At 35.7% G+C, this 24,513-nt stretch overlaps 5 protein-coding genes across 8 annotated transcripts; 3 read left to right on the top strand and 2 right to left on the bottom strand.

Moving 5' to 3' along the window:
* The first annotated feature begins 780 nt into the window (after positions 1 to 780).
* On the top strand, positions 781 to 4,114 carry LOC145562040 (uncharacterized). 2 transcript variants are annotated; one of them, XM_081622197.1, is made up of 4 exons: positions 781 to 1,179; positions 1,270 to 1,375; positions 1,811 to 2,022; positions 2,454 to 4,114. In XM_081622197.1, the coding sequence occupies exons 1-4, from the start codon at positions 991 to 993 to the stop codon at positions 3,849 to 3,851; spliced, it is 1,905 nt and encodes a 634-aa protein (XP_081478323.1). In that variant the 5' UTR covers positions 781 to 990; the 3' UTR covers positions 3,852 to 4,114. The 2 variants fall into 2 exon arrangements, with proteins under 2 accessions (XP_081478323.1, XP_081478324.1); XM_081622198.1 differs by having other exon boundaries at positions 1,042 to 1,179; positions 1,894 to 2,022.
* A 204-nt stretch (positions 4,115 to 4,318) lies between these two features.
* Positions 4,319 to 6,280, bottom strand: LOC145562041 (NAD(P)H-quinone oxidoreductase subunit O, chloroplastic-like). Its single transcript, XM_081622199.1, has 6 exons — positions 5,965 to 6,280; positions 5,585 to 5,640; positions 5,409 to 5,474; positions 5,265 to 5,306; positions 4,712 to 4,771; positions 4,319 to 4,638 (listed from the first exon to the last, which is right to left on the bottom strand). Exons 1-6 carry the CDS (start codon positions 6,167 to 6,169, stop codon positions 4,609 to 4,611), a joined length of 459 nt encoding a protein of 152 aa, XP_081478325.1. The 5' UTR covers positions 6,170 to 6,280; the 3' UTR covers positions 4,319 to 4,608.
* A 396-nt stretch (positions 6,281 to 6,676) lies between these two features.
* On the top strand, positions 6,677 to 9,012 carry LOC145562038 (ABC transporter I family member 10-like). The gene is made up of 6 exons (XM_081622193.1): positions 6,677 to 6,810; positions 6,946 to 7,117; positions 7,632 to 7,718; positions 8,322 to 8,447; positions 8,541 to 8,663; positions 8,759 to 9,012. The coding sequence occupies exons 1-6, from the start codon at positions 6,737 to 6,739 to the stop codon at positions 8,966 to 8,968; spliced, it is 792 nt and encodes a 263-aa protein (XP_081478319.1). The 5' UTR covers positions 6,677 to 6,736; the 3' UTR covers positions 8,969 to 9,012.
* Positions 9,013 to 10,360: 1,348 nt separating this feature from the next.
* Positions 10,361 to 13,887, bottom strand: LOC145562039 (large ribosomal subunit protein uL10c-like). Of its 3 annotated transcripts, none has more exons than XM_081622194.1 (2): positions 13,126 to 13,887; positions 10,361 to 10,678 (listed from the first exon to the last, which is right to left on the bottom strand). In XM_081622194.1, the coding sequence occupies exon 1, from the start codon at positions 13,849 to 13,851 to the stop codon at positions 13,144 to 13,146; it is 708 nt and encodes a 235-aa protein (XP_081478320.1). In that variant the 5' UTR covers positions 13,852 to 13,887; the 3' UTR covers positions 10,361 to 10,678; positions 13,126 to 13,143. The 3 variants fall into 3 exon arrangements, with proteins under 3 accessions (XP_081478320.1, XP_081478322.1, XP_081478321.1); XM_081622196.1 differs by lacking the exon at positions 10,361 to 10,678 and adding an exon at positions 10,813 to 12,144; XM_081622195.1 differs by lacking the exon at positions 10,361 to 10,678 and adding an exon at positions 12,332 to 12,796.
* Positions 13,888 to 15,481: 1,594 nt separating this feature from the next.
* Positions 15,482 to 23,635, top strand: LOC145562035 (GDP-mannose transporter GONST1-like). The gene is made up of 9 exons (XM_081622189.1): positions 15,482 to 16,005; positions 17,568 to 17,796; positions 19,921 to 20,060; positions 20,144 to 20,273; positions 20,963 to 21,061; positions 22,112 to 22,266; positions 22,491 to 22,607; positions 22,935 to 23,032; positions 23,118 to 23,635. Exons 1-9 carry the CDS (start codon positions 15,995 to 15,997, stop codon positions 23,177 to 23,179), a joined length of 1,041 nt encoding a protein of 346 aa, XP_081478315.1. The 5' UTR covers positions 15,482 to 15,994; the 3' UTR covers positions 23,180 to 23,635.
* The last annotated feature ends 878 nt before the right edge of the window (positions 23,636 to 24,513 follow it).

Genomic DNA, 24,513 nt, shown 5'->3' with positions numbered 1-24,513 from the left:
CAATGTGTAGTTGGGAACTAGGTTACAACCCGTGCGATGCACGATTTATATAAAATCTATTTTTAATTTGTACATTTTAATAATAAATTGCTTTATACATGAATATAAATAAAAATTACGTACATTTTGTAATTTTAAATCTCTTATTTTCATCAAAATTATGATATAGTATTTGTTCGACATCGTCTAATTCATAGTTCAATGTAGGAGGTCATTTATTAGGGTGCTATTTAAAATTGATTCAATTTCCTACGATAAAATGATAAGTTTTAGTTATAAGGTAGAAACTTTTAATATTTAAATTTCAAAAATGTTAAATAGGTTAGCTCTACAAAAAAAAAAAATAAAAAAAATAACATCATCATTGCATTTAGGCGGGAAAATTTTATCAACAGAGCGACACGTGGGCAGTAGTGACGTCATCATCTTCTGTTTCAGTAATAGTTAATAAATGTGCGATAAACTATCAATACAAATAATTACAATATTGTCACCTAATATGTACGGTTTAATCAGCCTGATTGATCATTAGTGAGACTCCTTTTGACCTTTTGTTTTTATAGGTTAGCTCAACTGAATCTTGAATTGAATTGGTCGGATCTAATTACTTAGGTGCTCAATTCACGATTAACTAATTTGGTTATCTATAGCTGAGGATGGTTGATTTCTCTCCAATTTTTAAAAAAAAAACCAAAAAAAAAAAAAAAAAGGGGCAATTTTCTATTTTCTGTAAATTTCTGGAATAAATAACGAAGCAAGTATTTAACCGCCACAATTGTCAAATTTCACCACCTTTGAAAATTTCCCTCCCATTCATCTCCCTATCAACTTCACTAAACTCTGTAATGTGTGTTCCTTCCAAAGCAAGCCTCTTTCTCTCTCTCCTCTTTCCCCCAATTTCCGCCATTTCTAGGGTTTCTTTCACCTTCAATTTCAAAACCCCTTTTCACAAAATCAAACACCCCGAAAGTAAATTAATCAAATTACAAGATGCCAATCGAAATGCCAAGAGGATTACCATTTTCTGTAGATACATGGACCCCTTCTTCCAAATTTAAACGCCACCATTTTCTCACTCATGCTCATAAAGATCATTGTTCTGGGATTACCTCTCATTCTTCTTCCCCAATTTACTCTACTCGTCTCACAAAATCCCTAATTCTTTGCTATTATCCTCAGGTTTTTCTCCCCTTTTCAATTTTTTCTTGTAATTTATTAATTTGTTTGTTATAATTTAATTGATTGTTATTTTGTGATTTCTTTTTGCAGGTAGATGAATCGTTGTTTGTGGAAATTGAGGTGGGACAATCCCTAATTGTTGATGACGTAGATGGGTCTTTCACTGTTACTGCTTTTGATGCTAATCACTGCCCTGGTATTTGATTTTATCCTTTTTTTTAATTGAATTTTTCTGGGGTTTTGTTGATCTTCCAAATTGATTTGGGTAGTTCATGTTGTGTATTCAATTTGTTGTACACTTTTTTGGTTGTAGAAAGGCGAAAATTTGAGCTTGTTTTGAATAATTTATAAGGTTTTTGTTGATTCAAATGATTGATTAGGAACACATTTTTTTCCTATATATGTCTATAAATTGGGTTAATCGATTAGTGGATCATGATTAACACCCTTAAAAAGAGGAGATGCTGACTTGTTGGAACATTATTCTATTAGAGTAGCAAAAACAGATTTGAAGCAATAAAGATGGATGAATTTCATCTTCTGACTATAGTTTAATATGTTTACGTTATTCGGTTACAGCTTGGGAAGCTTATTTGAGAGAATATATCTGATGTGAACTTTTGGAATTCAGGGGCTGTGATGTTTTTGTTTGAAGGCAATTTTGGCAATATTCTTCATACTGGTGACTGCAGACTCACTCCTGATTGTCTGCAGAACTTGCCAGAGAAGTATATCGCCGCAAAAGGGAAGAAGCACAGTTGTCAGCTTGATTTTGTTTTCCTTGACTGTACATTTGGCAAAAGTCTTATGAACATCCCAAGCAGACATTCTGCCCTTCAGCAGGTAAATCTGCAGGCTGTTTTTTTTTTTTTTTTCTTTTTTCTTTTTTCTTTTTGTTGAGCCCATAATTGTCAGTGCTCTGTATAAGTTTAAGTGTTTGTAAGCTTAAATCGAAACAATTTCATAGGTTGTGATGCATGTAGATTGTAGAGGATATAGTTGCCACAGGATCTTGTTGGGTTACTATCTTCATTGATTAGCTGAACTTCTCTGGTCCAAGAAGTGTTTGTCTCAGAATGATTATCTGTCCATCTCAGAGTGATTTTCCTTTTTACCTGTTTAGTGTTTTTAATCTGTGTGCATTAAACGGCCGTTCTCATATACTCGAATGTCATCTTTCCCCTTAGTTGTTTGTGCATTGGCATATTAGCCCTGGATGTTGATATATACTTAGGTTTTATTTCTTACCTGTTTGCATTAATGTTATGAAATAGGTTATTAATTGTATATGGAAACATCCTGATGCCCCAACAGTATACCTCACCTGTAATGTTCTTGGCCAAGAAGAGGTACTTGATCAAGTTGTTCAAACGTTTGGGTCCAAGATATATGTCGATAAAGCCAAGCACCCAGACTTTTACCAAGTTTTGGAACTTATAGCTCCACAAATCCTTTCTGTGGATCCTACTTCCCGTTTCCATTTGTTTGAAGGTTTTCCAAAATTGTACGAGAAGGCAAAGAAGAAAATATTGGAGGCTCGTGAAAATATGCAGCCCGAGCCTCTCATAATACGACCTTCAGCACAATGGTATGCAATGGAAGAAACCGAACTTACAGTTGCAGAAAGGAAAATTGTAGAAAGATCAAACATTCCAGTGAAGGATCAGTTTGGTGTCTGGCATATTTGCTACTCTATGCACTCGTCCAGACAAGAATTGGAGTGGGCTTTGGAACTTCTTTCTCCTAAAAATGTAGTTTCGACAACTCCTGAGTGCCGAGCTTTGGAGCTGGATTATGTTAAAAAGCACTGCTTTAGCTCTCGAGCTTCTGATGATCATTTTTGGAAGGTTCTAGGCATGAACATGGAAGCTTCACTGAAGGTGTCAGATGTGTTGGTAGAAAGTAGTGGATCTGCTTCTGCTGTGGTGAAAACTAATGCAGCTTCTGAAGAACTTGAGCTGCAATTGCCAAAGGCATTGAATAACCAGGACTCTCTCTTAAATTTGCCTCCTCCAAACAAGAAGCCTCCAATAACCTTATTTGGACGAGCAAGACTTGGTTATCATTCTTGCATCTTGGCTGAAGAAATGAAAACTACGTCTGTAGAAGAGAGGAAGCAAACCCCCTTATCAGATAGTGAATGTGAGGGTTCACTCTTATCCCCTCTTCTTGCCAAAAATATCCCTGACTGTCCCTTATTCGACCATGAAAAGCTCCCCAGAGATGCATGTAGCATTACTAGTGTAGTACATGTTAGCAAACATGAACAAGTGGAACATAATCTACTATATTCTGACGACAAGGAGAATATAGTTGAGATGCCTAATGAGAACACTATAGAGGTGGTAGATGCTGCCTGTGTAGAATATAGTAAATACGAAGAGGTGGAACATAATTTACTATATACAGATGACAAGGAAAATACAGTTGAGAAGCCTAATGGGAACAACAGAGAAGTGGTAGATTCTGATACTAAATCTGATATGAATAGAAGGGATGCAAAACTTTGTAAATCTGCTTCATATTCTTATGTTCGATTATCAACAGGGTACAGTGACAATTTCCGGAAGCTTTATAGGTCTATGAATGTACCAGTGCCTCAACCTCTTCCTTCTTTGGTTGAGCTTATGAACTCTTGCAAACGTCCCAAAAGACAAGTCGAGATTAGCTAATATTCCATCAATGGAGGATTTTTGCTTCATTATGACTTTATTACTGTTATGCTTCTGTTCAAGACTTCAAGTACTTGATGGATTTGCGAAGAGCAGAAAGGGATGATCAATTCAGAAAAGGTGCATACATATTAATGTGTCATCTCACCAAGGTTGCTTGGTCTAGTGACTGGATCCCTACATTGGGAGTTTGAAGTCATAAGTTTGACCCTGCCACTAGGACGGGTACATGGGCTGGGGATTTCCTTTATCCATCCTCCCCATTCTTGAGGGCTCCGTGTGCAAATCTGAGTGAGTTGATATTTGAGAGTTCTTGTCCAGTAGGTTCCATATTAAATATAAAAAAAAAAAAGTTATCTCAAATACATTGCTAAATAGGGGTTTTGTACAAAATTATTCAAAATTTTATGAGACTAGAAAGTTACAGAGAGCAATTGTCTTATTTCTGAAATACATTATGTACGGGATGTTGTAAGATTTTTTTTAATATATTGATCAAATGAGAGTTGTCTCTTTCTGTATCATGAAATTAATTACATTCCAAATTTAAGTTGATGGGAGTAAAATCTGAGGATTTCATTGTTCTGCAACTGCTTCAGGCACCAGCTTCATGAGAATGAGCACAAGGCGGGGTAGACTAATAGAGTACACTCTTACAGTATGCATACCAGAATAATTATAGCCGTAACCTACATTGATTGATAAACGAAAATTGTGCCTTAAAAGTGACTGGTATGATAGTTCTTGAGCATCTGAATCACATCCTTTCATAGTTGAGTTTATCAGACTGCAAACAAATGTAAGCTGTCAGAAGTTGAAACACTGAAACATGTAGAATTTGTGTACATACTCTGTATTACCTTAATAAGCATATCTGTTGGAAGCCAAGCTGGTGATGTGGGAACTCCAACCCAGGAAACCTGCAAATTCAGCAAAATTCAAGATCTATTTAGCCATCTTCTATTGGATCAGCTGGTGAAATGAGAATGAATATTACACCTAAAGTAAATCAGTTTATGATCCTTATTATAGCTGGAATTATAATTGCTATTATGTGCGAAGAAAAAGCCTTGCTCGCTTCAACTTACTAAGATCAGTTGTTAGCAGTAAACATTATTTTTAATAAACACACTTTTGATCAGTAAAAATTTGTCCTTCATAAAGAAATCTCCAATGAATCAATGAAGCTTTGATCTGTAACACTTATGATCTGTAAAATTCTGCCATAGTACATGACAAAAACTCTCAGTGAAGCTTTGATCTGTTCTGTAATCAACAGAAGTCAGTTCTTATATGCAAAAATCAGTTTATTTCCATATCATCAATTCATTTTAGTTAAAAATACCCAAAGAACAGTGGCAATAGGTATATGCAATATGCAGTATTAACAGGCTTCAGAATTGGTTTACTTACAAGTGCATACTCTCCTGTCTCAAAAATGCGTATATCCAGGACCTGCATTACAAAGTTTAAAATCATGAGTTTTTTTTTTTTTTTCTGCATTACAAACTTCATAGTTTCCTTGTATAAAGCTATAGTCATGTGCTAAGGTTTTACCTCTCCACGGTCTTCATAAATGTAGTCCAGCCCTTTATAGTATGGCGGATGTCCAACTGATAGATACTGATCATTCACAGAGCTCGAACATGTTAGATATCAGTCACTCATCATTGCATGAAAAACACTCAATTTTCTGTCGAAACTGTATTTTCTTAGGAGAGAAAGATACTCACATTGACACTATTAAGGTACTTCTCCTTGTCAACCCTTACAATCTGACCTTTCTTCACTGTCCAAACCAATCATACAAAACCAAGTCAATTAGCTGAAACTACTTGAATTAATCACTACATTGATGATTATCAAACATAATATAAATGAACTGATGAACTTGTACACATATACAATATATTAGTCTATAAAACCCCCTTATTAGGCTTACAACTTCATGAACCTATAATCTAATGAGATGAGCCAACTACGAGCTAAAATAATTTAAACTCTCTAGTGAGTGGCTTGCTCGAGTAGCACCCCTAGCTGTACATAGCAAACTGAAGAAAAGAAAGAAGTGATTTTCATGCCAATAAAATTGAAGAATATAAGAAACACTCACTTGAATATACAGGCTTTTGGGGCCTTTTAGGGGGAGGCTGATCATTAGAGCTTTCTTTAGTTTTGGTCTCAGTGAGCTTCTGTCCACCATCAGCTTCAGCTCTAATACATAGCCGACGTCGAAGAGGGATACTTCTTGTGGTCTTAGGGAAAGAAGAGAAGCAAGAGAAAGCTTGGGGGTTTGAGAGAGTTGTTGAGAAAGCCATGAGTGAAAGAGGAACAGAGTTTTGAAGGCTAAAAAGGCCACTCTTTATGGTTGTTCTTGTACATTTCAGATAAGAAATGGAAATAATAGTGAATTTTTTGGTGAAATAATGTGAGGCTTTCTTCTAAGTTCTATCTTAAATCTCCTAAGGGCCACATTTCAAAGACAAAACTAGTTGATTTGGCACTTTCTGTTAGATGGCAAGTTGTTTGTTGTGCATTTAGACATTTAGTCCAAGGTTAGTACTAGCTAGTATTAACAATTAAACAATTACTCCAAAAAAAAAAAAAAAAACTCCTTCCATTTTATAATAATCGCAACACTTTGATGTATATACATGCAAAAAACACAACTTTGACCATAAGATAGTTTACATACAACATAGTGTGTTTTTTCATATATTGATAAAGAATATTCAATGTAAGTATATAAATAATATAAAAGTCAAATTGTTGCGATTATTTCGAAATAGAGGGAGTAGTATATAATCAGCATTTATTCAACAAGTTTTCATATAAAATCAAATAGAGCTCCTAGAACTGAGGTTGGTAAAAACAGCCATCCTCAAATGAATTTGCCCATTCTCTTGCGCACCCCAGCACCTGCCCTTCCTCCTCTCAAGTGTACAGCATCAATCTCTAGGTTCATCTCTCTACCTAATAAACTTCTCTTTCAGTCAGGCATTTCATCGAACACTTTGTGTGCACTCACTAAGAGAATGTTTCCTTTGTTTTCTGTTTGATACTACTGTTTCTGATTTGCAACTCTTTATTACAGAAACGTGAGTACTGATCAGTATGCTATATGGGGCCAAAACTTGAATTTTTCCATCAAAACCAAGCAAGGTGGAACCTTGCCAATCCTTAAGAACTGCTCAATTCAGATACCTTCTGGCCAATTATGGATGCTTCTTGGACCTAATGGGTGTGGCAAATCTACCCTTCTGAAGGTGAATTATCAATCTTCATTGCTGTTTGTTTTTTCTTTGGAATCTCTGAAATGTACCCGATTTTCTGGGTTTGTTGTTTATGATTTACTGGGTTCATATATGAAGTATATGGTATGCAATTATTGGATTAAGGACAGATGGAAGTAGCCTAGTTTATCGATATAGTAGGGATAAGGTTGTGTACACCTGACCTTTCTTGCCCTGTCCCAGCCTATGAGCTTAGGGAGGGAGCTCTTCTTTAGTATATTGGTGTAGTGTTGATATTGGGTTTCTAGCTTATTGTTTAAGGTTATTTTAGGTTCATAATTTTTGTTGCAAATACGAGATTCAGCAAGTTAATTGAAGTAGCTATGACCTATGTGTTATTGTAGGGGACAAGGTAAGGTTGTGTACAAATGACCTGAGTTGCCGTCAAAGGCGATATAGTAGGCAATGGGGTAGTGTAGTTCATGTTGGTGTTGAACATTGGATTAAGCCTAAGAATATGTGGTTTTGATTGGTTATATTGGTGCAGATATTGGCTGGCCTCTTGAAAACAACTGATGGGAGTGTTTATGTTAAGAAGCCAAAAAGCTTTGTCTTTCAGAACCCAGATCATCAGGTCAGTTGTAGCAAGTTTCTTTGATTTGAAAAATGTAATCATATTCGGGTTTGATTTTGTTGCTGCATTTGTCAATAATCTACGGAGTAGTTTTTTTTTATGTTTGCTTTGTATTGAAGTGACCATATAAAGTTGAGTGCTTCAGTTTGCTGTTCTTAATAATGTGAAAAATCTTAGCCATGTTACTTGGAAAGTACCAATGTCTGGTCTCTAGACATCTGAATATGGTATACAGTACTAGAATTTGGACCAAAAAGTGACTTGACAGATTGATATTTTGATGGTAAAAAACTCAGATAACTGATCTTTTATACGTGGTGAAGAAAATGAAAATGGCGTCTTGGAGAACGTTATGGATGGGAGAAAGGAGTTGATGTATTGATATTCTTCTCATATGTTGTGGGCGCACGAGAATATGTGGAATGTGATGCACGCTTTTTTTTCTGAATCTTGAGCATTTGATGATATAAAAATGTAAACCAACTGCTTGGGTTATTATTAAACCAGAAAATGAAAGGTTAATCCAGTAGATCAATTTTCTTGCCAGCTTGAGCAATCTATGTACTTGTTTATCTTGTGTAAAGGTTAAGTCATCTTTGACAGGTAGTGATGCCTACTGTGGAAGCTGATGTTGCATTTGGTCTTGGTAAATTTGATTTGACCTACGAAGAAGTTAAATCAAGAGTTGCGAAAGCTTTGGATGCTGTTGGCATGTCCGAATATTCACAAGTAGGTCTTATACAATAATGTAATGTCAAAGCATATGCCTTGACTTCATGGCTGATGCTTAATACATGTATAATTTTTTATTGAATTTGCTAGAGGCCAGTTCAAACTCTTAGTGGTGGACAGAAACAGAGGGTTGCAATTGCAGGAGCATTAGCTGAAGCATGCAAAGTACTGTTGTTGGACGAGCTCACAACATTTCTGGATGAAAGTGATCAGGTATTATATTTCAAGTGATTGATCTTTCTGCATTGAAGAAAACAAATTTTGGTCATGTACAGATGTACTTGACAATGATGCTTTCTCAATGATAGATTGGAGTTGTAAAAGCAGTGAAGAATTCCCTGACAAGCTCTGGAGAAGTAACGGCATTGTGGGTAACCCATCGTTTGGAAGAACTTGAATATGCAGATGGTGCAGTATACATGGAAGATGGGAGAGTGGTGATGGATGGTGATCCTTCTTCAATCTTGGATTTTATTAATAGACAGCAAGCCTTGTACATTAATCAAATAAATTCCTGATTGACACTCCGTACATGTTAGATTGATTGTGTTGTAGACTTGCAGTAGTGTTGTCGGTCTAATATCTATTATGTTTTGCTACTGGTTTTAACAAATGTATTGCACATATTCTTTTGAGAACAAAAAGATGATTTTTCATATTAACAAATAACAAGTAATGTCCCAAATTAAAACTTGGAAAATTTGTCAAAAAAGACCTTTTAGATGCACGATTTTGCGAAAAAAAAACCTTTTATAAGCTTTTTGGCCAAAGAAAACCCGATTTTTAACATTTTGGCAAAAGAAAATCCGAATGTGATTTTTTTTTTTTGTTGAAGACAACCAATTGTCTCTAATCCACTTAATTAACTTCTAATTTGTTCTAATTATCCTTTTAATACTCACTTAACTATTTTATAATAAAATTAATTTATAAAAATAAAAAAAGAACAAAAACCACCAACCTCCTCACTTTCCACCTCCCCTTGCAGCAGCCCTCTCCTTTCCCCCTCCCCTTGCAGCAGCCCTTCTCCCCCACGCCACCTACAACCTTTCATCCTCGGCGACCCACCTCCACCTTCGGTCGACTCCCCTTACCCCCGGCCTGTTGCAACCCTCCACCTTCCCCTCTCTTCAAACATCTACCTTTCATTTCTCCCTCAAACACTCTCAAACACACTACCCATATTTGCTAGGATCTTTTTGGAAGCTTCAAATCAAATTCTCCCACACAATCAATGCATTTTTGCTTTGATTTTATCTTATAATATGCTTGAATTTTGCAATTTTTAATTTCTCCATAAACCCTAGAAAAATCAATTTGGGGGTTTCTAATTTTGTGCATCTTACTTGCAATTGATGCTTGTTTTGACTTTGATTATGTATGTATGTGATGGTAGGATAATTTGGAAGCATATAGCAATTGATTTGGACTTGATTTGAGCAGTTTAGAGCCAAAAACTGAAAATTGCTTACTTGTGGTGGTTGCCGCCGAGGATAAGAAAGAAAGGGATGGTCGGCCGGCGGTGAAGGTAGGTCGCCGGGGGTGGGGATTTGGGCAGTGGGTCCAATGGGGGAGGGGGTGGTTGGCTAGTGGTTGGGAGGTGGTGGTTGGCTAGTGGTTAGGAGGTGGTAGTTTTTTTTTTAATTAAATTTAATTATTACTCGTAAATAGGTGGGTTAGAGAGTGATTAAAAGAAAGAAAATAAAATTAGAGACTAATAAGTGAATTAGAGGGCAATTAGAGAAGCAGGTTTCTCCTTGCAAAAAAAATGAAGGTGGTGCCTTTTTTTTAACCAAAAAGCTTTTAAAAGGTTTTTTTTTGACAAAATGGTGCTTTTAAAAGATTTTTTTTTGACAAATTTTCCTTAAAACTTTCATTCTTGACAAAAATCAGTTAAGCAAGCAACAAGATAGGGTGAAACCACAAAATGTGAACCCTGAAAGCTAACTGCAATACAAAGTATGAGAGGCCAGAGCTGCCATCTTATCACCTGGTATAATTTTGAGAAAAAAAGTTGCGAAAAACTCCATAGTCGAGGCCACTAATCTTATATCAACCCCTCATTTATCGGAAAAGAATGATCAAAACCTAAAAATATACAGTACAAAACTTCAGCTGCTTTTCTCAGACAGGCTGTCTATCCAGTAGTTGGGATCACTGATTTGCAATGCTGCTAAGGCGCTGAGTGTAGACCCTCCTTGGTCCTCACCAAAGCTTTTCTTCACCACCTGATCATGCACAGAATTCTCCAAAATCATAAATAATGCAAGAGTATATGGTGCCATAAACCTTTCTCATATATATACACATATATGCAAGAAAGCAAACATTTATACATATATGTACATTACCCCACAAGTAAATGGCTGACAATAAGTAATCAGATGCATCTAAAATTCTAAGCGAATTACAAAAGAAAAAGGTGAAGCCTAACAAAACAGTTTAAACTCCGTGTAAAACACACACACACACACAACGAAATTTTGATGAAGATTAAACCCAAATTGGCGCAAATTCTATGCTACTCCTGGAGTACCGTGTTCATGGTACTCCAGGTTTATAAAATTTATGTTATTTTAATAAGAACTTCTTGTTATTTTAATTTATATATATGTTATTTTAAAATAAGTATATGTTATTTTATATTTGCATGTTGTTTTTTTTTTCAACATTGATTCTTTCGCTGTACTCCAAGTTTATAAGTCCATGTTATTTTAGTAAATGCATGTTTTTTTTTTGTTTTTTTTTTGTTTTTTTTATTTTATTTTTTATTTTTTTTATGCATGATGTTGAAGTAATTAAGTAAATAACATATTATTTTAGCAAAATAACACAATGTTTTAAGCAAAATAACATAAAACTTAGGCAAAATAACTCAAGCATATTGGGTATGGAGTATCGTGATCCAGGAGTATATAATACTAACTCATGATGCATGTGAATATTATTGTTATTGGTGAATTCAGATGGTCTGGCACAATCATAGAAAACAAAACATAAGGGGCACAAATTGAATTGAAGGATCTCTGTTGAAGGCAATGGATCTTGAGATCAACTGAGAAGCAAAAAAGGAAGACGTTACGATATTGCATCACTAATTGATTGATTCTAACCCAAACTTTTAAGCTTTTATCTTATGCAGCTTCCCAATCAAAACAATTGGATATTCATCAGATTAGTTGCATTGCTAACTAAATTGAATTATACAAGTTGGAACAAACAAACAAACAGCCATTATAATTGACCAATAAGATCATACAAAGAAGGAAATTCTCAAAGAATTAGGTGCACCAGCAATCTCAGAACAAATCCAGACCTTATGCAGCAAATAGAAGAGTCATTGTCACATTGAGCTTGCTCACAAATTCACAATCCGGTGAAGTCTAGCTCAAGCAATGTAGTTTGCTCCTACAGCTACTCAGTGTTGAACAAGGCACTAAGCCATTAGACATCTTCCTAGCTCTTCTCCATGTCTTACTTCACAAAAAAAATATCCTAATGCACTATGCAACCAGATTGGGCTATACTAAACAAGGCAGTTTTTGCTCAAACTATGTATTGCTGTCAGATGGGACTACAAACATATTGAATAATCAAGATCAAGCTATAAAATTCCATAAAATAAAAGCTGTTTACTAAAGGATCTCCGAAATTGATTGCTGAAATAGAAGTACTCGGTTACATCAGTGCACAACTGAAAGCACAAACAGAAAGGATGTGCTAGTGTCAAAGAGAGAAAATTCAAGGAGACATAACTGAGCTATGAGGCACTTCAAGTTCTTGGCATTCCAACAAATTAATCAAGAGTTGCAACTTCAACTAGTAATTATATCTAAGAGAGGTATAAACTTATACAAGTAGAAAAAATCACCCAATCATAATACTAAGAAACATAATTGGCATTAGGACAGGACTACATGGGACAAACACCCAAAATTACAAAAGTTGATCCCAAAATCAGGCAACAGATAGTGGCACACATGACATTACCTGTCAATCCATGAGGTGAGGCATCTTACACAGGTACAAACTAGAAGAACTTTAGACAGCACTCAAAGTCAAAAGCTATAACTCAGGTTGAGCAATTTAAATTCAAATTGCTACACAATGGAGAGTCAACATCACAATGCAGGACGGAATCTGCTTATATGATGTTCATTGTTTGATCCAACTTTTTAACAGATTAACAAGAGTCTATCCTCCTACAGGCAATACAAAACCAATTTCCGATCCTCAAATACTAGCTACTCATAGTTGCAGGTTAAATGCTGAAGGTCATGCTGATCTCATCCTTCGATCATCAATCAACTCCGAAGTAGTGGGGTAAATAACCAAAGATATAGGTTCTGGCAGAAACATTCCCATAGATACAAAGATTAGTAACAACGACTAAAGCCAAGAGCTTAGCACTTTGCATTCATTTGACAATACTTGCACCCTTTCTACATGCATATACAGTAAAGCAAAACCCCTAAAAATGGTGATTTGTCCATATAACCAGCAACATTGTTCAATATTCATTAAATCACATTACCATTCATCAATCAATACTTCCCTTTTGTCTTGATCCCCATCAACATTGCCATAATATCAACTCTATGTTCATCACTAATCTCAAATGTCATCAAAATACACTAAATTATGACAAAAAGATCACTATAACAAGAAATCATACCTCAATTGACGATCTACATCACTGAGCAGGGCTCTCACTCACATCCTTAGCCTCAGCAGGAGCATCAGCCGCATCCACATTACCGGAATCCTCAGCACAAAACCCTTCCAACACTGCCATCAAAGTCGAAGACGGCCCGAAAAGCGACCCGAGAACCATCCCATTAGCCTCCATCTTAGAAGGGGTACTCTGAAAAACCTCCAAATCCAAATGCCCATAAAGCTGACCACCAACAACAGCCCCAGGAAAATCATTAAACTCCATTTTCCCTTCTTTAACAGCAGATTTCACACCCCCTAAAACCGGACCCACAGCATCTTCCTTCTTAACAAAGAGCAGGGAATTCATCCCCTTCATACAACTCCCCAAAGCCTCAAATTGGGTGCCAGAAAAAGCCTTGGAAACAAGAGAATTCTTGACAAAAACAAGCTTAGCAGCAGAAGGGTCAGAAGAAAGAGGGGTTTTAAGGGGTTTGAATTTGTTGGCAGAGAAGCCATGGCAAGGGAAAGGGGAGACAAAGTAAGAATCTTGGAGGTGGGTTTTTAGGGTTTTGATTGCTCGGAGTTTTTGATGGAGTTTGGGTTTTGGGAGGGGCTTGTATGGGACCCACTTTGCGAAGTGCCGGAGTTGGTGGTGGTTGAAATGGGTTAGGGTTTGGTGGGAGAGTTGAGTAGTGGTGGTGGAGATGGTGGCTCCCATGGTGGAGAGAGAAAGTTGCAGTCTCATGTTGTTGTAGAGAGAGAAACAGAGAGGGTCCTCTGTTTTGAGTGCTTAATTTGATTTGATGGTAATAAAATTGCTAATTATTATTTATTTTTTTAAAAAAAAAATAGTTCTAGATCAAAGTTTTTAAAAAATTGATTTTTTGATTAGAAAGAATCACTAAATTTACATGACAATTCAATAAAATGAATTATTATTGCCAAAATATGATTTTTTTTTTAATTTTTTTTTTGGGTAAATTAGGTTTTTCTATGTAATTAGTACAATAGTAATGTTGACAAGTCAAATTCGAACATTTTATTTGAGTAACAACTATCTCTAAATATGTGTCAATGAGAGTATATACTAATTATCAAAGGGATTTAGGAGTATGAACTGATTTGGCTAGTGGAGTTGTTAAATTGTTAATAAAAAACACGGGTGTTGTTTCGTGAAACATTTATGTTTAAGAAAACTAGAATGTACCTGTGTTAATGCACGAGATATAAATGTAAGTGAAAATTATGTTAGAAGCTAGAAAGTATGAGTGCTCCGTATTTCAATTTATCATGGTTTGCGTATCGGGCGCGCCATACGCACATTATCCTTGTGAGTATCAGAATTATTTATTTATTTCATCTCATTTGAATAATACAGTAAAATTTATCAAATATTATTGATAATTTCACAAAATCTTATTCTTATAACATATTATAATAATTAATCAACCTAGCTCATATCCTCTAAGGGCCTGTTCGGATTGATTGAACTGAGCTGAACTGAACTGAATTGAGCTGAATATTTTATGAGAAAAGGAAATTAAGAACTAAACTGAACTGAAAATAATTTGAAGAGAACATACCCTAATTTTAAATTAGAGTATCACAAACTAGTCTCATATGTGTATCCGATTTTGTACTTCTTCTTGTGCAGATTACACAAGTATTTTAATTAGTCAAAGTTTAGCTTTGGTACCCAATAGATTTGATGCTTTACAATTTGGTCTACGGCAATACAATGGGATCATCATTTTGCATTAGTGATTTCTCCATTTAAAATATAATCGTCTTCTAACAAATTACTAGCCACAACCACAGTCACATCCACATACAAAGTTTATTTCAAAATTTATCATCAACAAATTACTATGGAGTATATAAATAATCTACACATGTAAATTGGTAATAAGTACATATAAACAAAATATAATTCAATCATCCTACATCACACCTCATCTTACAATGTAGTAATTTTAATAATTTTTTTTAGAATTTTAAACAACATAACATTTACGTGACTTTAAATGCCGATTTAAAATTTAAAATGCAACATAATGGGTAAATACAAGTTAATATCTGAAATACACAAAATTTGTTTATCACATGATATTTTTGTAAATAAATCAACAACCTTTTCAATAAAAATAGGTCCTATAATGATGATGACTGAATAATACCAAAATACCATCTGATAAACAAATTTTAAATACAACATTACAATACGATTGAATGAATGACGTGAAGGATTCAAATTATGGACTACCTAATCGAATTAATTTGCATTGACTACTAACAAGTACACTAGTACTAGTATTTATTGCTATTATAATTATTGCTATTAAACAATTCCCTTATACTTTAGGGGAAATCAAAATGCGAAGAACTTTTCTCCATGGAAGGAGATATTTGAGCAAGGCCTAAATCTAGGCAAACTTCAACATGCAAAAGTGGTAGGAGCAATCACAATTCACACTCTTTTGGACTCTTTTCATTTCCCAAGCAAATTTTAATTATTTTCATATTATTATTCAAATTCAATGCCAACAAATGCTTATTGACCAACCCATCATTGGACCTTTTCCCCGCATAAAATTATCAAACACTTGACAACCAAATTCCAATTTTAAATACATCTTCTTTCTTCTCATCACTTTCTTCTTCTTCATATGTTCAAACCTTCCAACTGATAAAGCATAAAGAATACCCAACTCAAAATTCAATCTTTATGCCAAAAATTGTAGCCTGGTTTCTTTAAGTTTCTCTCAAATCTAGCCTAGTTTTGAAGGATTTGTTATTAATTCCTTAGAAATAGTGTCTTTCAGTGGAAGTTTGCAAATGTACTGACTTGTTTTAGCTGATATAAGCAGCTTTGAGCTTTTTTGGCCCAAATGGGTTCTGGGTAATATTTCTTTCCTTATTTTGTTGAGTTCTTTTTGGAAATTATTGATTATGATTGTGTTTGTTTCTGTAATTCAATTTGTGGACTGTTCTTTATTTCCTTTTTAGGTTTTGATTGTAGGAAGGTTTTTAATTGATGCAATTGTATGATTGAAGGGTAGTTATTGAGAAATTTTTTGTTGTTCACCTTTTGTATTAACTGCTTTATTGGGTAGGTTTTTGTCACATTTGTACTGTTGTATTTGGCTTTGTAACAATGGATTATGATATCTTGTGATTAACTGCTTTAGTTACTTGAAGTTGCATATAGAAATGGCCGCTATTGTTGATTGGTTGTAAAATTAGAGTGAAGTAATAATTAGTGGTTTGATTTCACCTTTTGTCCGATTTCATCACAAAAGGCGAAAGATTAAGGGGCCGCGGAGGGCAGGAGGGGGTGGGGTTGATAAGGTGACCTTTTGAGACTCTCTTTCAGTTTATGATGTTTTGCTTTCTGAATTTGGTTTGTACTCAATTTGACAAGTCCTTTATTTTTTTTCTGCCAATAATGAAACCCTTATCTGGCCTGATAAACCAAATTCTTTGTGTTTCCAGATATCTGGATTCAGTTACACTGCAAAGATAAATTATGAGTAGTGATTCTCCAGCTCTTTCGCATCAGGGTTTATGGCTTTGACTTGATTAATCCTGTTTGCATTGTTTGGATGATCTTTGTTTACAATTTTCTTCTTTGCAACATTGCAAGCAGCCTTTTTAGTTTCGTTCCCCTGGGCCCTTGTTACAGGAATTCATACTCTTAAGTGCAGTTTATTTATTGAAACCAAAAGATTTGGTTACTATTACAACCAGGCTGGCATAGCTATGATGATGGATTTACTAGTCATCATTTTTTTTTTTTTTGATTAGAATCAGAAGTGGCCAAAGGGCTGTCAATCACAAAAGAGAACATTAACTGGGAGATTTGGGTAAAAAACTTTGGTATAAACATCTGTAATTCAAATGCCAGAACTGAGTCAACCCAAAATCTAGATGATCTCCTTGAACTGCTCTTTGGCCCTGTCGAAAGATAATTTTCAAACCTAGAAATATGGGCCGAGCTAGTAGTCACCATAGACGCATACCTTCTTCATTCTATTGCCAGTGTCGGCCTTTATCTTGGAGTGAGGTTAGAGGGAGAGAAGGGTTTGGAATACATGACCTTACGGACACTTAGCCTATTTTGCCATCTGTGGACATCTTGTTATTCTTGGTGAATTGCATGTGTCATGAATATTCTATGAATCTTGAGTTTTGAGAAAATGAGTTATTCTCTTATCTACTAAGCAGAAACCTGCATTAATATGTTTCTGTCTATAGTGATCATTTTTCTAAAACTCCCTTTATTTATTTTTTTGTTCATCTATATTATCTAATATTCCTCATCTTCTACAGTATTACATAGGATTCCAAGAGTTTTAGTAGTTTGTAATGAATTTCAGTGAAGACATCTCCAAGCTCTTTTAGCTTTAAGCCTGAAGTATCTCTGAACTAAACTGTCAATTCTGTATTTTATTCCTATGCCAGGCCATTTTTGTCTACAAGGCCTTCTGATAATGAAAATGATGTGGAAAATGGCATCTTGGGAAGAGAAAAAGATAAAGCTTTGCGGACTAGCAGATCGGTTAAGATACCTAACCCGGCCTTACTGTCTGGGGCAGCTTACTGCATTTCGTCCTGCAGCATGATACTCATTAATAAACTTGTCTTGTCCAGCTATGACTTCGATGCCGGTATATCTTTAATGCTGTACCAGGTAATTTTATTTATTTTTGTGCTCCTATTAGTACCGTGGTGGAATGAAGAGGTGAAAGCAGTAATTAAGCAAAAAAGGGAATGCTATCAAGCCTTAGGAAAATGTAGGAGTGATGAAACCTTTGCAGCGTATAAGGAGGCTAAGAGTAAGGCAAAGGCAGCTGTTCGCCAAGCAAAAGAAAAGGCATATCAGGAGGTTTATGAAAAGCTTGATTCCAAGGAGGGAGAAAGGATCATTTATAAGATGGCAAAGAGAAGACAAGAGGCAAGGAAGGATATTGGCATGGTGAAGTGTGTCAAAGATAAGAACCAAATGGTCCTAGTGCAAGAGGAGGGCATCAAGGACAGGTGGAAGGGGTACTTCGATGAATTATTTAATGGAAGTAATGGAGTTGGGATAGGAGATACCTCTATGAGTGATGAAGAAATCAACATGGAGTATGTGCGAAGGATTAGGAGAGTAGAGGTGGAGATTGCACTGAGGAAGATGAAACCTAAGAAGGCGGTTGGCCCTGATGGGGTACCGATAGAGGTGTGGAGGTGTTTGGGTAAGATTGGTATTGATTGGTTAACAAACCTTTTCAACAAGATATGGACGGCTACAAGGATCCCACAAGATTGGAGGAAGAGCACCTTGGTCCCGGTTTATAAAAACAAAGGAGACGCTCAAGATTGTTCTAACTATCGAGGAATTAAGCTTATGAGCCATACTATGAAGTTGTGGGAAAGGGTGATTGAACAAAGGTTGAGGGCATGCACAAGCATTTCAGATAACCAATTTGGTTTTATGCCTGGGAGATCTACTATGGAGGCAATCCATTTGATAAGACAAATGATGGAGTTTTATAGGGTAAAGAAGAAAGATCTTCATATGGTCTTTATTGATTTAGAGAAGGCATATGACAAGGTGCCAAGAGAGATACTTTGGTGGGCAATGTTGAAGAAAGGTATCCCACGAAGGTATGTAGACCTAGTTAAGGATATGTATCGGGATGTGTCAACAAATGTGAGGACATGCGGAGGGTTGACAAAAGATTTCCCTATTACAATCGGATTGCATCAAGGGTCTGCATTAAGCCCTTTTCTTTTTGCAACGGTTCTAGATGAAGTAACTAGACCAATTCAAGATGAGGTTCCATGGTGTATGTTGTTCGCAGATGATATCGTTTTGGTGGATGAGACTAAGGATGGGGTTAATGTCAAGTTGGAGCAATGGAGGCAAAGGTTGGAATCTAGAGGGTTTAAGCTAAGTCGGAGTAAGACTGAATATTTGGTTTGTCGTTTTGGCACTCAGAGGGGGACAAGCAATGAAGTGGTGAGTTTGGATGGAAAGGATTTGACCATGAGTGAATGTTTTAAGTACCTAGGGTCGATCATCCAGAAGAATGGTGACATTGATCAAGACGTGACCCACAGGATTAAGTCAGGGTGGCTTAAATGGAGAGCGGCCACGGGAGTGTTATGCGACCGCAGCATTCCCTTAAAGTTGAAGGGAAAATTCTACAGGACTGCCATAAGACCAGTGTTGCTCTATGGTACAGAATGTTGGGCTTCTAAGAAAGAGCATATTAAAAAGATGGAGGTTACGGAAATGCGCATGTTAAGGTGGATGTGTGGAAACACTTTAAGAGATAGAATCAGAAATGAGGTTATTCGCAAGAAAGTAGGTGTGGCGGGCATTGTAGATAAATTAAGGGAAAATCGTCTGCGTTGGTTTGGACATGTAAGACGGAGACCCGAGGGTGCACCGGTGCGAAGAGTGGAAGAGTGGGACCATGGAGGGATTAAACGAGGAAGAGGGAGACCAAAGATGACTTGGTTGGAAGGAGTGAGGAAGGATATGAAGTGCATGGATTTACGTGAGGATGAAGTTTTGGATCGTAAGGGATGGAGGAGAAAGATTTATGTTGATGACTACACGGAATAATCAAATTTGGTTCATGTTAGCCGACCCCACTTTTGGGATTAAGGCTTTGATTGATTGATATATTGATTGATATTAGTTCGTTAACTAGCCATCTTTATAAGCTTGGGAGATCTCATTTATGAATTTATAGTAGATTCAAAGCAGTGACTTTGCATATTTCTCTGCAAAAGCTTATGGGTTTTTTTGTTTTCGTTGCAGAATTTTGTTTCTGTACTTATCGTGTCTACATTGTCCATTTTGGGTGTTGTAACTACAGAGCCGCTAACATGGAAGCTAATTAAGGTCTGGATACCTGTGAACATTATCTTTGTTGGGATGCTCATCACAAGCATGTTCAGGTGAGTAAAAAGCAATTTCCTCTAGTCAGTGACAGAATACAGTGCATTTCCCCATCTTCAAGTTGAAAACTGTCTTATTGCAGCTTGAGATACATTAATGTTGCGATGGTTACAGTCCTCAAGAATGTCACCAATGTAATGACTGCAGTTGGTGAGATGTATCTCTTCCAGAAACATCATGATAATAGAGTCTGGGCTGCTCTATTTTTGATGGTATATCTCAAATCTGAAAATTTGTTCAGCTTCTATTTTTCTGTACATTTTGAAATTCAATCATTATTTTTAACTTTTTTCGGCAAACTATCATTCCTTTCTGCTGAGATTGCTGGCCTTGTTATGTGTTCTTCTAAGTAGATTTAATCAAATCCCGAGCATATTTGGTTTATCATTTAGTCAAATTAGCTCCTGATACATCTTCTAAAGTTTTGAGATTTATGTGAATCATTCTAATTTGGAACTTGTAGTTTCAATTTCTCTCTGCCTACTCTTATCTTCTGTGGTTTATTAGTTTTTGCCATGGCACATGATTGTGGTCAAGTTGGATAAATCAGCAATTGAGACCTCTTTAGAGTGGTAGAGGGCTAGGAAACTCAAGTGTGATGAGGATTAATAAACTCTATACACGTTGCCCTTACAGAGAATAGGGATACCTTTCTTGTCCAGAGAGGCAGAGACCATGGATCTCCCTCTGTTTGTGTTCGAAGTGTGCAAGGTGTTTGGATGTGTCTGGGTAATATATTGCTCAACTAATTAGCTTTTACAAATGGATTTAGGGTTGATTAACATTACTTTATACTCCATAATACCAATTGATATCTTGTTATTTTAGTTATTTTATCTTGTACACTTTAGATTTTAATGTGTGCTATGCTTTTGGAGATTAAACGTTTGTCTTTCTGCAGATTATTTCAGCCATTTGTGGAGGAATCACTGATTTAACCTTCAACGCTGTTGGTTATACATGGCAATTTATCAACTGTTTTCTAACTGCTTCATATTCCGTGAGTTCAATATCATTGTTATTTCACAATTTGCTTGTGGTGCATTATGTCTTATTCTCTCTCTAGAAATCATCTTCTTTTCCAATTTTTATTTCGTTCATTTATTACACCTTATCCTTATAGTGGCATTCTGATAATACACCCAAAAATAAGAAAATTTGTCTTTGCTTGTTTTCAATGTCATAGTTTCTTATAACCACCTTCTTTCCAGCAGTCTTAAGTAGCAAATTACGAGGTAGATGCTTGTGGTGAGGGAAAATGATTTTTTCTATAGAACTTGAAGCTTTTTGCATAAATCAATGTAGAGCTTTTTAAAAGGTTGTAATCAAGAACTATAAGCATAAACCTTGGGAATTCTGCTACACTCCAGACAAATTGATCCATATTTTGTAGAGCATAAAATAACTTTTCTTTTGGTTTGACCCACATTTTGCTCACACATTCCTCATATCAAGACTTTCAAGGGACAATTGGTTGTAAGCTCTAGAATTGACTTCACCTGGGCCACTAGGCTATTTTTCATCTTGTGCCATTTCTTTTGTAGTTGCAGTCTAGTGAATAACCCTGGCTGCTGCTACTCAATAAAGCTCTCTCTCTCTTTTTTTTTTTTTTTTTTTACTTCATTTGTTGGGAGTTATACCAATATGTTTGTCAAAATTTGGGCCATGATAGAGAACTCGTGCTTTATCATTTCAACTACCTAAGTTGTTGAAGGGAAGTCAACAAAGTGACAAACTATGTGTTCTCATAGTTCATACACATGGTGACACGGCTCATGTCAAGATTCAAGAGTGCCCTAGAACAAGTACGAAGTAGTTGTTAGTTTTTAAAATGACTCCACCTGTGCCACTCAAATATTGCTCCTCTTAGTATATATATTCTCATTATATGTATGTCTTGTACATCATTTGTAGCTGAAACATAGTGAATAATGCTGGTCACTGCACCTCATTGATGCTGCTACTTTGCCCTGCATATTTTGGGTGTTATGCTCAATGCTTTTGTCAAAATTGGAGTATCAATCAAGCATTCATTTGTGCTTTGTTACAGTTGACATTACGGCGTGTCATGGACACAGCAAAGCAAGTCACTCGATCAGGAAATTTGAATGAGTTTACGATGGTCTTGTTAAATAACACTCTCTCAATCCCTTTGGGTGTCATGCTTATTTTCATATTCAAGGAGGTGGACTATTTATATGAAACGTGAGTTATCTATTGCCTATACAATGTATATGCTGATGATTTTATGTCAGTTTTTTTTTCCTCCCTTCAAATTAAATCTGGATCTGTTGGCATATACTCTCTATATAGTCAGCTTCTGAATTAATTTGTGTGTGATCATCTGTAATTTTTCATTTCGCAAGAGTCCTTGTTGAAGGGGCACTGTTTTGTTGTGGTTCTAACTCTTCTTTGGATGCTACTGACAGCCCACTTCTTAAGTTGCCGAGTTTTTGGTTGGTTATGACACTAAGTGGATTTCTCGGTCTGGCTATCAGCTTCACTTCTATGTGGTTTCTTCATCAAACAGGGGCTACGACATACAGGTAAGCTGCATTCTTCATATTTTATCATTGGAGACCAATCTAGTAAACTTTTAACTGTACTCGTATACTAGGATAAGTCAATGTTGCTTAGAGGTGGAATCGATGGGGTAACTAGAAGTAATGGATCGTTTAGAACATGAAGAAATAAATTGGAAAATACATGATAGTTTTCTTATGATAGTCTTGTTATATTCTTTCATGAAACCTTGTGCTTCACAATCAATATATTATTCTGAAGCTTTTCTTGGAATCACCATGAGAATAAAATACAGGCTAAAATGATTTTAATGGTTTTTGCTTAATGGTTGATGTTGCTGCAATTTACAGTCTTGTTGGTTCTCTCAACAAAATCCCTCTCTCGGTCGCTGGAATAGTTTTGTTCCATGTTCCTACCAGCTTGCAGAATTCTACTAGCATTCTATTTGGTAAGGAGACTCCCCTTAGAAAACGATGTAGCAATTATTTTTTTCTAAATTGTTGACGAGTTGTTTATGCCTTCTTGATATGTAGGTCTCATAGCTGGGGTATTTTTCGCTCGAGCTAAACTAAAGGAAAAATCTCAGTCTGGATAGTTGGAACCTCAATTCACTTGTGTGCCCAATGGTGGAAAGTTTCATGTTCACAAAATTCCTGCTTTGTTGATTGGATTGGTTCTTGTATCTTGCGCAATGAGTTGAGCAGTCTTTAGAGAGGGAAAACACGAAAATGGAGCATGTTTATTTGTACAGGACAACTGAGTTTCCATATGAAGAAAAATGGTTGCGTCGTTGATAGCTGGGATGCAATGCTCTTCCAGTGTACCAGTATAGTAGATCAAAGGCATTTGCGCCCTGGCATCGAGCTTTTGCATCTTTAGCAAAGTATCTACAAGTTATTCCTTTCTGATTCTTGTTCCAATTAATCCTTTGGTATTTTTGGTACAAAGGAAATTTGTAAACAAAATATTAGGTGAGGGTCGAAGACCTATTTGAATGTAATCACAAGCTGAACTATATAAAATGAAATGCAAAGTTGATATGTTTTCACAATTTGCTTTCAATATCTAAAGTATTCCCTTTTCTTATATTTACCATGCATGTGTACTCATCAATATCACAAGTTTATTTGATTACTATTTTCTCTCCTTTATATTTTTTAAACCTTTTTGCAAGCGTTTGATTTTAGTAATAAGTTTTTGAAGGTTAAAAATCATTGATATACCCAAAGTTAGGGGCTGTTCAAGTTTACTGAACTGAGTTAAATTGAACTGATTGGAGTTGAACTGAAATGAGGTGAACTGAGAGAAGGAAATTAGGAGCTGAACTGAACTGAACTGATTGGAGCTGAACTGAATTGAAATTAAGATTAAGTGAACAACCCCTATGAGTGATGGCTTAAGAAACATGAAACGCTTGCTTTTTCTTTTTAATTGACAACATTAATATTAGGGGGAAAAAAAGTCAATCATCCTTTTCGCGACCTTTGTTACTTAAATGTCTAAGGGCATATGGGCATTTATAGATATTTTTGTCAATATCATTCATTCAACTATTGTTGGCTTATAAAAAGTCAAACATCCCTCAATCATAAAAGTTCAATTCGCTTTACGTCTTGGATATTTTAGAAAGTTCAATTCACTTTTCGTATTTCTATCATTGTTTTTTACGTAAGCTCTAATGAACCTTTTTTTAAAGCAGATCTTCAATGAATGCCTTCGACAATCTTATCTTTGTTTTTATATGAATTACATTGATAGTTTAATATTTTAGCATTGAAATGAATCCACCATGATTCAAGGTTATTTTTATTTCACATAGTCGAGTTATTATCTTTATAACTTTTTGACATTTTCCTTACCCCCCTACATACAATGAGCATTGCTGGCTAGGCAGCATATACGTTAATACTAGTATACTACGTATAAGTG

The sequence above is a fragment of the Chenopodium album genome, chromosome 10, assembly GCF_948465745.1.
Source record: "Chenopodium album chromosome 10, dcCheAlbu1.1, whole genome shotgun sequence".
In the NCBI taxonomy this organism is placed as follows: domain Eukaryota; kingdom Viridiplantae; phylum Streptophyta; class Magnoliopsida; order Caryophyllales; family Amaranthaceae; genus Chenopodium; species Chenopodium album.
The sequence above is the reverse complement of the archived record's forward strand: the minus strand, read 5'-3'. Positions and strand labels throughout refer to the sequence as shown.

Bases quoted from the DNA above. Each gene is read 5' to 3' on its own strand.
- LOC145562040 (XM_081622197.1), top strand. From the start codon at position 991: ATGCCAATCGAAATGCCAAGAGGATTACCATTTTCTGTAGATACATGG. The intron at 1,180-1,269 runs GTTTTTCTCCCC...TTCTTTTTGCAG, and splicing joins TTCTTTGCTATTATCCTCAG to GTAGATGAATCGTTGTTTGT. The intron at 1,376-1,810 runs GTATTTGATTTT...TTTGGAATTCAG, and splicing joins TGATGCTAATCACTGCCCTG to GGGCTGTGATGTTTTTGTTT.
- LOC145562041 (XM_081622199.1), bottom strand. From the start codon at position 6,169: ATGGCTTTCTCAACAACTCTCTCAAACCCCCAAGCTTTCTCTTGCTTC. The intron at 5,475-5,584 runs GTGAGTATCTTT...GTGAATGATCAG, and splicing joins AGTACCTTAATAGTGTCAAT to TATCTATCAGTTGGACATCC. The intron at 4,772-5,264 runs GTAAGTAAACCA...CTGAATTTGCAG, and splicing joins AGACAGGAGAGTATGCACTT to GTTTCCTGGGTTGGAGTTCC.
- LOC145562038 (XM_081622193.1), top strand. From the start codon at position 6,737: ATGAATTTGCCCATTCTCTTGCGCACCCCAGCACCTGCCCTTCCTCCT. The intron at 7,719-8,321 runs GTCAGTTGTAGC...CATCTTTGACAG, and splicing joins TTCAGAACCCAGATCATCAG to GTAGTGATGCCTACTGTGGA. The intron at 8,664-8,758 runs GTATTATATTTC...TCTCAATGATAG, and splicing joins TTCTGGATGAAAGTGATCAG to ATTGGAGTTGTAAAAGCAGT.
- LOC145562039 (XM_081622194.1), bottom strand. From the start codon at position 13,851: ATGAGACTGCAACTTTCTCTCTCCACCATGGGAGCCACCATCTCCACC.
- LOC145562035 (XM_081622189.1), top strand. The intron at 22,267-22,490 runs GTGAGTTATCTA...TGCTACTGACAG, and splicing joins GTGGACTATTTATATGAAAC to CCCACTTCTTAAGTTGCCGA. The intron at 23,033-23,117 runs GTAAGGAGACTC...CTTGATATGTAG, and splicing joins TTCTACTAGCATTCTATTTG to GTCTCATAGCTGGGGTATTT.